Source organism: Acanthopagrus latus, chromosome 15, assembly GCF_904848185.1.
Source record: "Acanthopagrus latus isolate v.2019 chromosome 15, fAcaLat1.1, whole genome shotgun sequence".
Taxonomy (NCBI): Eukaryota; Metazoa; Chordata; class Actinopteri; order Spariformes; family Sparidae; genus Acanthopagrus; species Acanthopagrus latus.
The window spans coordinates 28,694,679-28,708,727 of record NC_051053.1 but is presented as its reverse complement, the minus strand read 5'-3'; the positions used below and the strand labels follow the sequence as shown (position 1 = coordinate 28,708,727).

Sequence of the window (14,049 nt, the reverse complement as noted above, 5' to 3'; positions counted from 1 at the left end):
TTGGTGGAATGAGATATCACATTCTCTCTCTGTGTGTCTGTCTCTCTGCTGGTTGTGAAAACAAGGATATCCCTCTATTGTTTATCAGGCCAGCTGTACAGAACCGAGGGTGTGGTCAGAACACACACGCACACACACACACACACACGCACACACACACACACACACACACACACACACACACACACACAGTCGACACTTTTGCTCACACTGCAGACTTTCATTCTGTAACTTTCTTTCTCCTGCACAAACACACTGAGTGGCACACGGCTGGCGGACAGCTCAGTGCTGTGGATTTCAGGGCTGCTGTTCAATCTGAGCAGCGCCGGAGGTCAACGTGGACTTTTGGAAAATGGAGGAAGGGTTGAAATAACAAGTGAGAGGATTTTAATTGCTCAGACACAGACAGAGCAGAGAGAAGACTGACGAAAGTGTACAGCCTCAGACATTTGAGCTGCCATCACAGGGTTTCCTACAGGACTGAAGAGCTGTGTTCTCGAGGTGAACTGGACCTGTATAGTCCTCTGGAGTTAAAGTACTGCGTCTGGAGTTAAAGTACTGGGTTTGGAGGTAAAGTACTGCGTCTGGAGTTAAAGTACTGGGTTTGGAGGTAAAGTACTGCGTCTGGAGTTAAAGTACTGGGTTTGGAGGTAAAGTACTGCGTCTGGAGTTAAAGTACTGCGTTTGGAGGTAAAGTACTGCGTTTGGAGTTAAAGTACTGGGTTTGGAGTTAAAGTACTGCGTTTGGAGGTAAAGTACTGCGTTTGGAGTTAAAGTACTGGGTTTGGAGGTAAAGTACTGCGTCTGGAGTTAAAGTACTGGGTTTGGAGGTAAAGTACTGCGTCTGGAGTTAAAGTACTGGGTTTGGAGGTAAAGTACTGCGTCTGGAGTTAAAGTACTGCGTTTGGAGGTAAAGTACTGCGTTTGGAGTTAAAGTACTGGGTTTGGAGGTAAAGTACTGCGTCTGGAGTTAAAGTACTGGGTTTGGAGGTAAAGTACTGCGTCTGGAGTTAAAGTACTGGGTTTGGAGGTAAAGTACTGCGTCTGGAGTTAAAGTACTGGGTTTGGAGGTAAAGTACTGCGTCTGGAGTTAAAGTACTGGGTTTGGAGGTAAAGTACTGGGTTTGGAGTTAAAGTACTGCGTTTGGAGGTAAAGTACTGCGTTTGGAGTTAAAGTACTGGGTTTGGAGGTAAAGTACTGCGTTTGGAGTTAAAGTACTGCGTTTGGAGTTAAAGTACTGTGTTTGGAGTTAAAGTACTGCGTTTGGAGGTAAAGTACTGTGTTTGGAGTTAAAGTACTGCGTTTGGAGGTAAAGTACTGTGTTTGGAGTTAAAGTACTGCGTTTTGAGGTAAAGTTCTGCCTCAGGAGTTAAATTAAAGACTGCGACAGCATATGCTAATAGCTTAAACTTAAATTGAAAATTTCAGAAAAGAACATTTTCGAATGAAACTTGAAAAATTAGTAGTCTACTGAAAGATGGTTATAAATGTCAGAAAATATGTCTTTATTATGATTATTATCTTGTATTCTCCCTGCAGATCGGTCCCAAGTGGAAGGACGTGGTCTCTCGCTGTATTAAGGGACACTATCAGCCTCTGCTGCTGCTGTACGCCGACCCACGGGGGACGCCGGTGTCCGTCCAGGACCTGCCCTCACGCCTCGACCTCCACCACCTCAACAAGGCCTGTTACGACAGCGAAGACTCGGGTAACTACAACACAGCTAGGAGTCGTAGTAGTAGCACAACAGCAAACATTCAGGTAACTAAACCAGATGCAGTAGTACTTGTAATAGTGGCAGTAGTACTATGACAGTCAGAGTGAGGTCACTGACAGCTAACGGCTAGAACTAGTGGTCATTGTGGCTGTTGTGGTAGTCGTGGTTCTTGTAGCTGCTGTGATGTTTATGTGTGTACATGAGGGAACGCGTACATCACCACTGACGACCCGACTTGTGTACTAACCCCCACCCCTGCCCCCCCTCGGCCAGGCCGCGAGCAGTCAATCTCCAGCGACACTCGCACCGATTCGTCGACGGAGAGCTGCTCGTACCGACAGCCCTCCCACTCGCACCATGAGTCCCTGGCCAGTCACTACTCCTCCGACTCCCAGGGAACCGTCATCTGCATTGAATGCCCAGACGGACCCCTGCACGCCTCGCTCTGCAGCCTGGATACCGTAGGTGGGTATCTAGAGTGACGGAAGTCATCTTGGTCAAGAACATGCAACATCATCGTAGTTTGAGGTGTAGACTCTCAAAGGTCCTGAATGAAATGGTGATGATCATATTTCTTAATAAATGATTTCAGAGACCAGCCAGTCTTCACCAGGGTTCTGATGTGAACACGCAGCTGCTGATCATCTGTTGCATGTTGTTAACCAATCACAGCAGGGTTTACTCAGTCACGTCTCTGACATCACAACGCATTATCAGCTCCATTATGACCAGATGACAAGTCATTTTGATTTGAAGTAAAATAGAAAAAGTTTGTAATGATGATATTTTAATTTAATTTTAATGATAAAAGAGGAATGAAGAGATGTGACCCTGTGTGACCCTGCTGAGCTCCAATCACACGCTGCCATCGTCTCTCTTCTCGTCATTGTGCGTGACCCTTTGCCATGCTTCTTGTTGCTAAGGCCACGTGACGGACAGTGAGCAGCACCAGTCTCTAAGGAAGGGAGGCGGGGCCGGAGATAGGAGGCGGAGCTCTAGTCGCCACCGGCGATCTAAACACGAAAATGAAGCTTCGTCGGCCGGTTACCACAGTGAGGGTAGGCGGGGTTTCTGCCAGTCAGGGGTGGGGGATACAAGGTGCAGGAACCAATCACAGGGCAGAAAGGACAGGTGACATCATCACCCTGTTCTCTTTCCGCGACACATTGATTAAACTCAACCCACTCTGGATTTTAAAGAAGCAGTTCAGAAATATTTGAAGAAGCTTATCAAACTTTCTGTCGCACCACCACAGAAGTTCAGCACAAAGTTTATGACACAGAATAGTTTTATAATCTTAAACTTAGCCTGGATAAAATAATAACTATTATTATTAAATATTCCCACTGTCAGTCATAGTTATAACATGGAAAGTAATTGTCAGGAGCAAAAACAATGATTACTACTTTGTACTTTTAACTTTGTGGCTCACAATTATCTTTCACTTTTCATCGTCTGTTTTCAACTTTGTCTTAGAATTTTACTCTTCTTCTCAATTATGATTTTATTATTCAACTTTGTCTCATTTTTATTTTTCAATATGTGGAAATATTTCTTTCACCAGTCTTAAAATGTAATCTTAATTTTTCTTAACCTGGCAGAAGTTCTTAGGTTCAATGAACTATGGAAGCTTATCAGAATAATAAAACAATATAATCTGTTAAAATTTATTTTAGTTATTTTGTCGGACAGCATTTAAAATGTAGATTTTGTAGCAGCTGAGACGTGTTGACATTTAAATCAGAAATTAACGGACTCATGTTGCTGCTGTCGTTCTTTTTTAGTTGCTTCATTTAAAATCATTTTGTCTTCGTTCATCTGCTCTCAATGATCTGATCAGTGATGTAATCAATGATCTGATCAGTGATGTGATCAATGGTCTCATCAATGATCTGATCAGTGATGTGATCAATGATCTGACTGTTGGGTTCATATTCAACTTGTCTCTCTCTCCTCCATCTCTTTCTGTTCTGTTTCTCTCTCCTCCTCCCTCCTCCCTCTTTCCTTCCCCCAGGAGAGACTTTAAAGGAGCAGCAGGTTCCTCGTCACCTCCCCAGACCTTCCTCCTCCTTCTCATCCTCGACCAGTCGCCTCCGAGACTTCAAAGAGACCATGAGCAACATCATCCACAGCCGCCCCCTGTCCTCCTCTTCCTCTTCCTCTTTACCTGCTGCCATCCTCTCTGAGATCAACCACCACTCTTCCAACGCCTCCGCTTCCTGCTCCTCCTCCAGTAAACTCCCTGACTGGGAAGCTGACAGCACCAGCAGCGAGTCCAAGTCCAGCTACTCCGGGGGAGCAGGTTCTGGGAGGTACCGGCCAGCATGGAGGCCACGGAGGGAGGCCCTCAACATTGACAGCATCTTCACCAGGCGGAGGCAGGCGGGATACAGCCCGCTGGGAGCCTCACTGCTCGACGACGCAGGAGCTCCGCCCTCCGTGGGACCTGACACCTCCTTCCCAGAACAGGAGGAGGTGAAGTGTGTCAGGCCGGGCTCCTCCTGGACTCTCCCCAGCAGCCTCAGAGGAGTTGAGGGCGGAGCAGGAGGTGCAGAGCTGCCTCCTGCTCCTCCTCCTCCCCCAAGGCTGATCCAGAGGATGGAGAGCGGGTACGAGAGTAGCGAGAGGAACAGCAGCAGCCCGGTGAGCCTGGACCTCAATCTGGGAGACCGGTGAGACTCTTCTTCTGTGGTGGTTACTGTTTAAATATACACAGATTGATCAGGAGCAGTATTGATCCTGCGTCAGCTAAAGGTGACAGTGACTGAAGCCGGGTGTTCTTTTCCCTCCAGGGAGTGTGTCATGAAGAAGCCTTCATCCTCCTCCTCCTCCTCTGGACCGTCATGGAGGAACATCCGGTCCAAGAGCAGCGGAGCTCTGCTGCAGGAGCCCGGTATGGGTTGTGTGTGTGTCTGTGTCTTCATCAGTGAAACCATGTCAGTTATTCTTTTTTTTATTTCTTCTTGAGAAGACGATGAGATAAAAGAATGAATCTCACCTCAACACACATTACAAACAAATATGAAAGTCCTGAAAACCGTGTGTGTGCGCGTGTGTGTGTGCGCGCGCGTGTGTGTGTGTGTGTGTGTGCGTGCGTGTGTGCGCGTGTGTGTGGAGCAGTGCCCCCTGCAGGCCGCAGTGAGCTGGATGAGTTGCAGGAGGAGGTGCAGAGGAGAGCGAGGGAGGAGGAGCAACAGCGACGACAGGAGAAGGAGAGGGAGGCAGCGCTGGGCTTCAACCCCCGACCCAGCAAGTACCTGGACCTGGACCAGCTGCAGATCCAGGGTACACACACACACTCACTCACACATATAACTGAGAATATGAACAATGCATCATGGGACATGTGGTTGCTTTGGTTAAAGATTCTGTGTGTGTGTGTGTGTGTGTGTGTGTGTGTGTGTGTGTGTGTGTGTGTGTGTTGGAACAGGAATGTTCCTCATTGAGCAGCTGAAAGGTTCTGACTCAGCTGACACACAGAGGACAGAATGACCCTTGCAGTAATTGTGTGTGTGTGTGTGTGTGTGTGTGTGTGTGTAATACATAATACAGAGCAGCTGGTCGGACGCACACACTGACATTCATACATGTATTTAAATAATGATTCACTAAACATGTTTAACTGCTCGTCAGTGGATATTCCTGTTTTCACAGTTCAGTTGATGAACGCTTGTTCATACCTGACATCAGAATCCACCTGCGATGTGATGTCACTTCCTGCTCTATGAAACAAACAAACCCGTCCATCACTGACTAACAAGAAGGTCCAAATACTGCAGAATGAGTCAGAGACAGAGTTTCACAGAGTTTATAAAGTGTCTCCAACTCAACAACTCACTAAACTGACACATTTGTTAAGGGTCCACCTCTGACTGGATCAGTCAGGACAGATGCTGGTGCATGTCTGAACAGGACCAGCGTGTTGAAGTGAATGAGATTCTCTGGACTGTTCTGTTGTCAAGCTGTTAATAGATAAAGAACCGATTCCTGATGTCCATCCTGCAGGTAAAGGTGACACCTTTGAGCGGTGTGTGTCAGAGGCGGAGCTTCTGCTGGACCAATCAGTGCGTCTGGAGCAGGCAGGCGAGGTCGCCGCTGCGCTGTCGGCTGTCAACGAAGCAGTCTGTAAGCTCCTCCCACTCCCCCTGACCCCCCCCCCCCCACACACACACACACACTTACACGCACACAGTCACACCTCCATCATGTCAGCAGTCTGATTTTCTGTATATTTGATTTTTAATATTTTTGCATGAACTCATCATAACAAGTTATTTTCTGCATGTTTCTTTCGTTCTGTTTTCCTTCTTTCTTTTCTTTCTGTTGTTTATTTTCTGTTGTTACCTCGCTGCAGCCAAACTGCAGCTGCTGGCGGCTGAGGGCGGAGCTAGTAGTCACAGCCGGCTGCAGCGCTGTCTGAGGAGAGGCCGCAGCCTGCAGCAGCGCCTGCAGCAGCAGCAGCAGGAGGCAGAGCAACAGCAGCAGGAGGTGCAGCAGCTCCAGGAACAGCCCAGGTACCACCTGTAGACTGCTCAGCCAATCACAAGTCAGCAGCATCAGCACTGAGCCCAAAAAGCTTCAAACGCATAATCGTTAAATGTAATTAATGTGATTATGACACAGTTTGATAGACTCATTTTTAGGGAGGTAACGATACACTCAACTCATGATTCGATATGGTTCGCGATTTTTGTTCACGATACAATTTTCTCACATTTTTTTTTTTTTAATCAGAATGAGCTACAGACAAATTATGACCAAATAAAGTTACCTTTTATTCATAGAAAAAAATCTTACAGGTGCTTTCTTTACAGAAACTCCGTAAAACAGTTTGTGTCCTCTTATAAAAAGTGCAACTTAAATGGTCATCTTAAACAACAAAATACATGAAAAATAGCTCCTTTCTTTAGAAACAATCTCACAAGTAAACTGGTGTTAGCTGGTGTAATTATAATATAATATCTTAAATAACAAAAGAATATAAAATCTTGACCAAAAAAAGAAGTCCTTTCTTTACAGAAGCACTGTTAAACACTGCTTTTGTGTCTCCCCTCCAACACAAAATCACTACAACAGATCAACCAAAAAAAAGGAAAAGAAGCAGAAAGGGGAAAGAGACAAGGAAAAAACAAAGGGAAAACGAGACAACAACAAGGAGAAAGATCAGTACCAAAATAAGTATGAAACACAGACCTGGCCTTAACGCAAAAGCAACACTAGTAACTATTAGTAACTGAAAGTGAAAGAAGTACCTGGTTGTGCATCTGCACAGCTTTCTCCTTCACCCTCTGGAACACATCCTGGCGCTGATCTTCGGTAAGATGAGGTAGAGAGCGGAATCTGGGTTCTAATGCAGTGCAGTCCCGCAGATGGTTGTCCCCAGGCCCAGTGTATCTGTCTGATGAATTGTTGAAGATAGCTTTCATCATCATGCTCACCGTGGTGGAGTCCTCCTCCACAGGCAACATGCTCTGCTCAATCATGTGCTTTAAGCCCACAATTAGAGACACTGTTGGGTTTTGTTCATCACTTAGCACGGTGGTGACTGTCTTCAAAGCTTTGAGAAGTTTCATGATGTCCTCGGCATCACGGATGTCCAAGTTGTCCAGTGTGTCGATTTCACGGGCGTTATGATGGCAGCCAGCAGTTCCAACATGTCCAGGCTGCTGTTCCAGCGTGTGGTAACATCCACACCAGCCAGCCCGGCTTCCCTCACTGACACATCCATTTTTCTCGCACTGTCGGTGACTACAGAGATACCTTGTTTTTGCCTTTCCAGCTGCCATTCAGCCGCCGCCTCCTTTAGCTCTTCAGCTATTTTAGCCCCAGTATGACTCCAAAAGAGGTTGCATCTGAAGCACAGAGCCAGCCAACTCCCACTCTGCATTGATCACATGAGCAGTCATAATGATATAACTTCACGAACAAATGAATCACCAATCTGTGACTTTTCTTAAGATAATGTAACCTATTTCTAAAAAAAGAAAAAAAAAGAAGGTATCCTACTTCTCTTGCATTTGCAATTTATTTTGTCTGTCAACGAGTGTGAATCTTCACGCATTTGTACCGATTTTTAATCGTGTCACAATGCATCGTTACATCCCTACTCGTTTTATGTTATTTTTATTCACAAACATTTCATCACTTCAGTTTGTGTCAGTTATTCTTTGCGACCTTCCATCCGGACACTTTGTTTGAATGATTTATGATAAACTCGACTTCATCACATTAATCAGCTTTAAATTAATCTCTCAGTCACTTGATCATTTTTATTTCACAGAAATGATCACCTTCATTTCTGTCACTTCACAGTGAAGCTGTGTTTGAGTTCAGGTCAAACTTGAGATTAAAACATGTGAAGAACGAGCCTTTCCTAAAGGAGCAGATTACTGAGTCAGATCCAACCTGCATCTGCATCACACACCTGCATCACACACCTGCAGGAGACAACACAGCAGGCCAGGACAACCAATCACAGGAGTGTTTCACTTTGGCCTGCTGCTCGTCTTTTTGTTCAGACTGTGATGAACTCTGCAGCCTGTAGGGGGCATCGAGTGAACCATGATGAGAGCTGCAGGAAACAACCTGCGAGAGACACACACACACACACACACACACACCCTCCCTCACACTCTCTGTCCCCCCCCCCCCCCTCTCTCTCTCTCCAGTGAAAAGCCTCTCTCGCTCAAAGTACTTCTGACAGAGGAACAGGACAGCCAGCCAGCCGCCTGTCATGACCACCAGGCCCCGCCTCTCACTCCCTGCCTCATGAAGCCCCTCCCTCCCAACACAAAATGTGACCCCACCTCCAGCAGCAGAGCTCCTATAGGTTCACCCAGGGAGGACCGCAGGGCCAGGGGCCCCTGCTCTCACTTCGGGAAACCCTTGACTAACACCAGGTCCCTCCCAGCCCTTACCATGGACACTTGGGAGCAGAGCCCCCTGGGAGATATGGCTCCGCCCCCTCCACCTGTGGAGGCAGACCCTACCACCCAGTGGACTGTCCCAGTGTTCCCGTCACCTCTTGCCTCCAACGACAGGTGTCACCTGATGCTGGAGGAGGAGCAGTATTACAGCAGGAACCTGCAGGCCAGCGCCCCCGTTTCTGACCCCAAGGTAGCCCCGCCCCTGTCAGCCAACCTGACCAGGAAGTGGTCGTGTTTACACCTGGACCAGCCTGAGGATGTTGATTCACCCATCGACCCACCGATCAGCCCCGCCCATCGCTCAACCACAGACTCCCCCTCCCCCGCTCCCCCACCTGTCAGGACCGCCACCTTGTCCCTCGCCGACTACAGAGCGGCGCTGCCTGTGGAGCGCTGGGCAGAAAACGTCAACAGGTATTACGGCTCCCAGAATGCATCAGGAGTAGGCAGCGTGACGGCGCCTGATGAGGAACTGTCAGAGCTGGACTCTCTGTACCAGGCCAGTCTGCTGGCTCCCAGCATGCACCGGGGCAGCCGCGGTGTCAGTCCTCAGCCAACCAACAACAGACCAGGTGGGGAAAAATCTCTCATTATCCATCAGTTATCAGCTGTTGGATTAATCAATAACTCTGATGGATTGATAGTGTGAGCTGAGTGGTTGGTGCAGATAAAACAGCAGGTGTTCTCTGACTCCAGGTGTGAGGAGGCTGCTGTCCTCACCTGGACGCTCCAAAACACCCACAGCTGAGATCGAGAGATACGCCTACAGATCACCTGTCGCAGCCCAGAAGGTGTCTGTCTGTCTGTGTTCTCTGGTGTTATTTTGGTCATCAGTATTGATTTGTCTGGCTGTGGATCAATAACCTGATCGTTAAGTTCTCTGCCATCTTCTGTTCAGCTGCCGTCGGGTGAAGACAAGAGCTACAGCGCAGAGAACCTGCGGCGGATCACCCGCAGCCTGAGCGGAACCGTCATTGGGTCACGACCCCAAAACGCCTTTGGGCCTTCCCGTAGCTGCGTGAGTCACACACACACACACACACACACACACACACACACACACACACACACACACACACACGATGAACTGCCGCCTGGTTGATTCCTTGAAAATCCTTTTGAAACTGTTTGAAATGTAATCACATTCCTGAACAACTGTTACCTGACAGACCCCACGCCACCCGACCCCACATGGTCTGACCCCACATGGTCCGACCCCACATGGTCTGACCCCACATCGTCCGTCCCCATGCCACCCAACCTCACATCGTCCGACCCCACGCCCTCCGACCCCACGCCCTCCGACCCCACGCCCTCCGACCCCACATCGTCCGTCCCCACGCCACCCGACCTCACATGGTCCGACCCCACATGGTCCGACCCCACATGGTCCGTCCCCACATGGTCCGACCCCACATGGTCCGTCCCCACGCCCTCCGTCCCCACATCGTCCGTCCCCACGCCACCCAACCCCACATCGTCCGACCCCACATGGTCCGACCCCACATGGTCCGTCCCCACATGGTCCGACCCCACATGGTCTGACCCCACATCGTCCGTCCCCATGCCACCCAACCTCACATCGTCCGACCCCACGCCCTCCGACCCCACGCCCTCCGACCCCACGCCCTCCGACCCCACATCGTCCGTCCCCACGCCACCCGACCTCACATGGTCCGACCCCACATGGTCCGACCCCACATGGTCCGTCCCCACATGGTCCGACCCCACATGGTCCGTCCCCACGCCCTCCGTCCCCACATCGTCCGTCCCCACGCCACCCAACCCCACATCGTCCGACCCCACATGGTCCGACCCCACATGGTCCGTCCCCACGCCCTCGGTCCCCACATCGTCCGTCCCCACGCCACCCAACCCCACATCGTCCGACCCCACATGGTCCGACCCCACATGGTCCGTCCCCACGCCCTCCGTCCCCACATCGTCCGTCCCCACGCCACCCAACCTCACATCGTCCGACCTCACGTTGAGCTGCGATCAGTGATCATGTCCAAACTTCCTTCAGGGAACATGTTTTTAAAACAAGCGTGTGAAACACTGACGGTGCTCTGGGTCCATGTCAGCATGTCGACTCGCGCACAAGACAAAACAACTGATCTGTTTGATCATTGATGTCAAAGGTCGGCAGAGAGGCGGCCTCCTCCTCCTCCTCCCTTCTCTGATCAGAGGGACAATGTGACTCTCTGGTCGTGGTGTGATGCTTCAGGAGCAGCGTGATGTGATTAACTCTCATGCTGAGTGTGAAGCTGCGCTGCTGCTGGCATTCAGCCATCTTGTATTCAGCCCTGAGGAACAGCCTCGGGCCGGAGCATTAAACATTGATCACTGATTTAGTTTCTCCTTTAAGCTTTTAACCTCAGTGCTGATCCGAACCAACAGCTGAGGTCTGCCTGCAGATTCTCCATCTGTCAGAGGAATCCTGATGTTTCCTCTTCGCCTCTCTAACACCGATGTTAAAGTAGAACCCAGCTCTGAGCTGCAGACACCGACCTCCTCCTGCTGTCACCTCCTCCTGGTGTGGATCAGTCACGTTGGACAGACAACTCAAACTTTGTTTCTCAGAGATGCAAAGTTTCTTCCTCTTTAGTTTTGTGTTTGTCATTTTTCAGTTTTCCCTCCATCATGTTAACTCTTCTGTTTTATTTCTCCCTCCTTCACTTCTTTCTTCTTTTTCTTTTCTCATCTCTTTTTCATCTCTCACTTCATCCCTCCTTTTGTTTTACTCCTCCATCCTCCTCCTCCTCACCCTGAAGGACCCCCCTGTGTCCAGGCCCTCCCTCAGACACACTGACCTGCACTCCTCCTCCCCCCTACGTCGCCCCAGCACCTCCTCTCTGCACCTCCCTTCCTCCACCTCTTTCCCTACAGATCACTCCTACCACCACCAGCCCCGACACCCCGCCCCCTCAGCTCCTGCACCTCCTCCACAGCACCTCACCTTGCAGACATCACGGGCCCTGAGCTCGGGCCTCTCCTCATGGGGACACTCAGGTAACCTGCTGGCCCTCCACCTTCCCCTCCATCACCTCCACCATGTCATTGTATAAGTGTATTTCTATGATCCATCTGAAGTTTGTAGATTGAATGTTTGTAGCTGTTCAGTTCATGTTTCTGCTCAAAGACAGAAAGAACATTTGCTGAATTTACAAGCAGGAACAAATGATGAAGAATGAGTCCGAGACATTTTAACTCTAAAATCCCTACTTGTGTTGGTGGAGTCTGGTGACACCTGAAGTTTTTACATCCCGACAGTCATAAATAATATTTGATCCATCAGAAGATGTCTTATATTCGGAGCTAATTGTTTCTCCTCCTCCTCAGGACCTGTACCCAGTGTCCAGCAGCAGGTTCTGGCTGTGCCTGACAGGTGTCCGGCTCTCTCAGGTAAAAGCCTCCACAGCATCGCGTTGAGTTACGTCACTCTGCCCCGTACTCCTCGCCGAGCGCCACCTCCCTCCACCTCCACCTCCACCTCCACCTCCTCCCTCCCCAGGTCCAGAGCAGACTCCACTCCTGCCCCCCCGCTGGGTCCACAGAGTCTCTATGCCACCCTGTCCCACCCTCGTCGCCCTGCCAACACCACTAATGGTCACTACAGGCAGCCGTCGCTGCCCGGTACCATCAGGGGGTCGGGTCACTGCACTCCTCACCTGCTCCGGGTATCGGGGGAGGCTCCTCCTCCTCCTCAGCCGCTGCGCCTGGACGTGCCTCCTGAGAGCGACTGGCGGCACGAGGCTGACTACAGGACAGTCCAGCTCAGCTCCTCCTGGGAGCCTCGCGCCACTCGCCACCACCCGTCCCTCCAGAGGACCTCCTCCTACCAGTCTCCTCCGGCCCGGCCCCGCAGAGACCCTCAGCTCTGCTCGCTGTGTCAGCAGCTTCCTGCTGAGCCGGCTCGGCCCTACTGCCCATCCTGCGGCGCTTACGTGGCTCGATTCCGCTCAGCCAGCTGAAGGAGACGAAGCTGCAGAAGACCAGGCTTCATCTTCAGGACCTTCTCATGACTCGTCCTCCGTCTGGACAACTTGGACGACATCACACAGACTGACGACTTCATCGATCTTTGACTGCGGCTGGACTGAAGCACATTTACGTTCCTAATCAGGACACAGAGCGGGTCAGAGGACGGTCCTGATCCTCCAGGTGGTTCTGATCCTCTTCTGTAAGACGAGTTAAAAGTTTGATGAAGAACCTGAAGTTAAGTCATAATTTAGATAAAATCTACATTAGGTTTATTTTGAAAGAATTCAGATTAATTAGTTGTTGATCAGATTCGTCTCAGTCAAACTGTTGATTAATCAGTTCTCTTCTTAGTCGGTTGATGAATGTTAAAGACGTCCTGATGTGAATATTCTGGACCTGCCTCAGAACTTGAAGTGATAAATCAGAAACATTCTGATTGATATTGATGAGGTATAGATTATTATAGATTACAGTTCAGATTTATTGAGCTGATCGGATTGATCGATCGACGTGTCCTATTCTGACTTTAACAGGAAGTGAAGCAGATGCAGCAGGAATTAGAACATTTGCGAACTTCTTCTTCTTCTCTATTTATTTTTGTAGCCTGCCGGACTGAGTTTAGTGTAGAGGAACTTGATATTCTGATATTTCTCATAGACGATCTAATTTTGTAGTTTGGCCTGTTTGGGACGTGCAGCCTTCTTATATTGTACACGAGGCTGATTCTGTTGTTAGATGAAGAACTGGAGCTTTTATTTGAGCAGCTAATATTTAGCATGACGTGTTGTAGCCTGTTGACGCGGCTGTACGTTTACTGTCTGGATGATTTCTGCAGATCTTTGTAGCGCAGCTGCTCCGCTGCAGTAGTTCAGACGTGTGGCCGTAAATTTGTTTGTGCTCGTTTCTTTTGACATGTCGAAGCTTCTCGTTACATTTAGGAGATTATGAAGGAACACCTGTTAGATAACAGCCTGAAGGAGCTGACGTGTCCTCCTGCTGACCCCGCCCGCCTGGTGCTCCAGGTGAGCCAAAACAAACAGACCAAGTACCAGTCTGACATCACTGCACATGATTCCAGAGGTCATTATCTTCAGTTCCAACAGCTTGATTAATGATCCCACCTTCTGATTTATTGATTCGTTGGCCTCAAATCTCTTCTTCTCACTTCCTCTTTTCAAAATAAAATCAGACTTTCACATTAAAGTGTCAGTTCAGACCTGCGTCATCACAAAAGTCATGATTAACGATGGTGTGACAGAAACGTGTCAATGATTCAGATGAAAGTTGAAAGTTATTTTCTCATCATGTCAGACTTGTTTTGGGCTTCTTGCTTTGCCAGATTTTATTTTGTTTGGTATATTTTTGATGCTTATTTTTCTACACTGTAGATTTAACAGATGATTAAAAAGTTTAAAGTTGAG

General features: G+C 49.1%; 1 protein-coding gene across 4 annotated transcripts in view; it reads left to right on the top strand.

The window, feature by feature from the left end:
* The window catches only part of usp54a (ubiquitin specific peptidase 54a), a 41,228-nt gene extending 27,180 nt beyond the window's left edge, over window positions 1-14,048 (top strand). For 2 of the 4 annotated variants that reach the window (XM_037122932.1, XM_037122931.1), the window contains exons 10-22: window positions 1,541-1,709; window positions 1,992-2,183; window positions 2,642-2,776; window positions 3,733-4,390; window positions 4,511-4,611; window positions 4,839-5,003; window positions 5,724-5,843; window positions 6,073-6,232; window positions 8,387-9,216; window positions 9,341-9,435; window positions 9,543-9,662; window positions 11,419-11,656; window positions 11,987-14,048. In XM_037122932.1, the coding sequence (XP_036978827.1) occupies window positions 1,541-1,709; window positions 1,992-2,183; window positions 2,642-2,776; window positions 3,733-4,390; window positions 4,511-4,611; window positions 4,839-5,003; window positions 5,724-5,843; window positions 6,073-6,232; window positions 8,387-9,216; window positions 9,341-9,435; window positions 9,543-9,662; window positions 11,419-11,656; window positions 11,987-12,618 (3,615 nt within the window). In that variant the 3' untranslated portion in view covers window positions 12,619-14,048. The remainder of the gene's footprint in view (window positions 1-1,540; window positions 1,710-1,991; window positions 2,184-2,641; window positions 2,777-3,732; window positions 4,391-4,510; window positions 4,612-4,838; window positions 5,004-5,723; window positions 5,844-6,072; window positions 6,233-8,386; window positions 9,217-9,340; window positions 9,436-9,542; window positions 9,663-11,418; window positions 11,657-11,986) is intronic. The other 2 variants (XM_037122933.1, XM_037122934.1) reach the window with 2 other exon arrangements.
* The last annotated feature ends 1 nt before the right edge of the window (window position 14,049 follows it).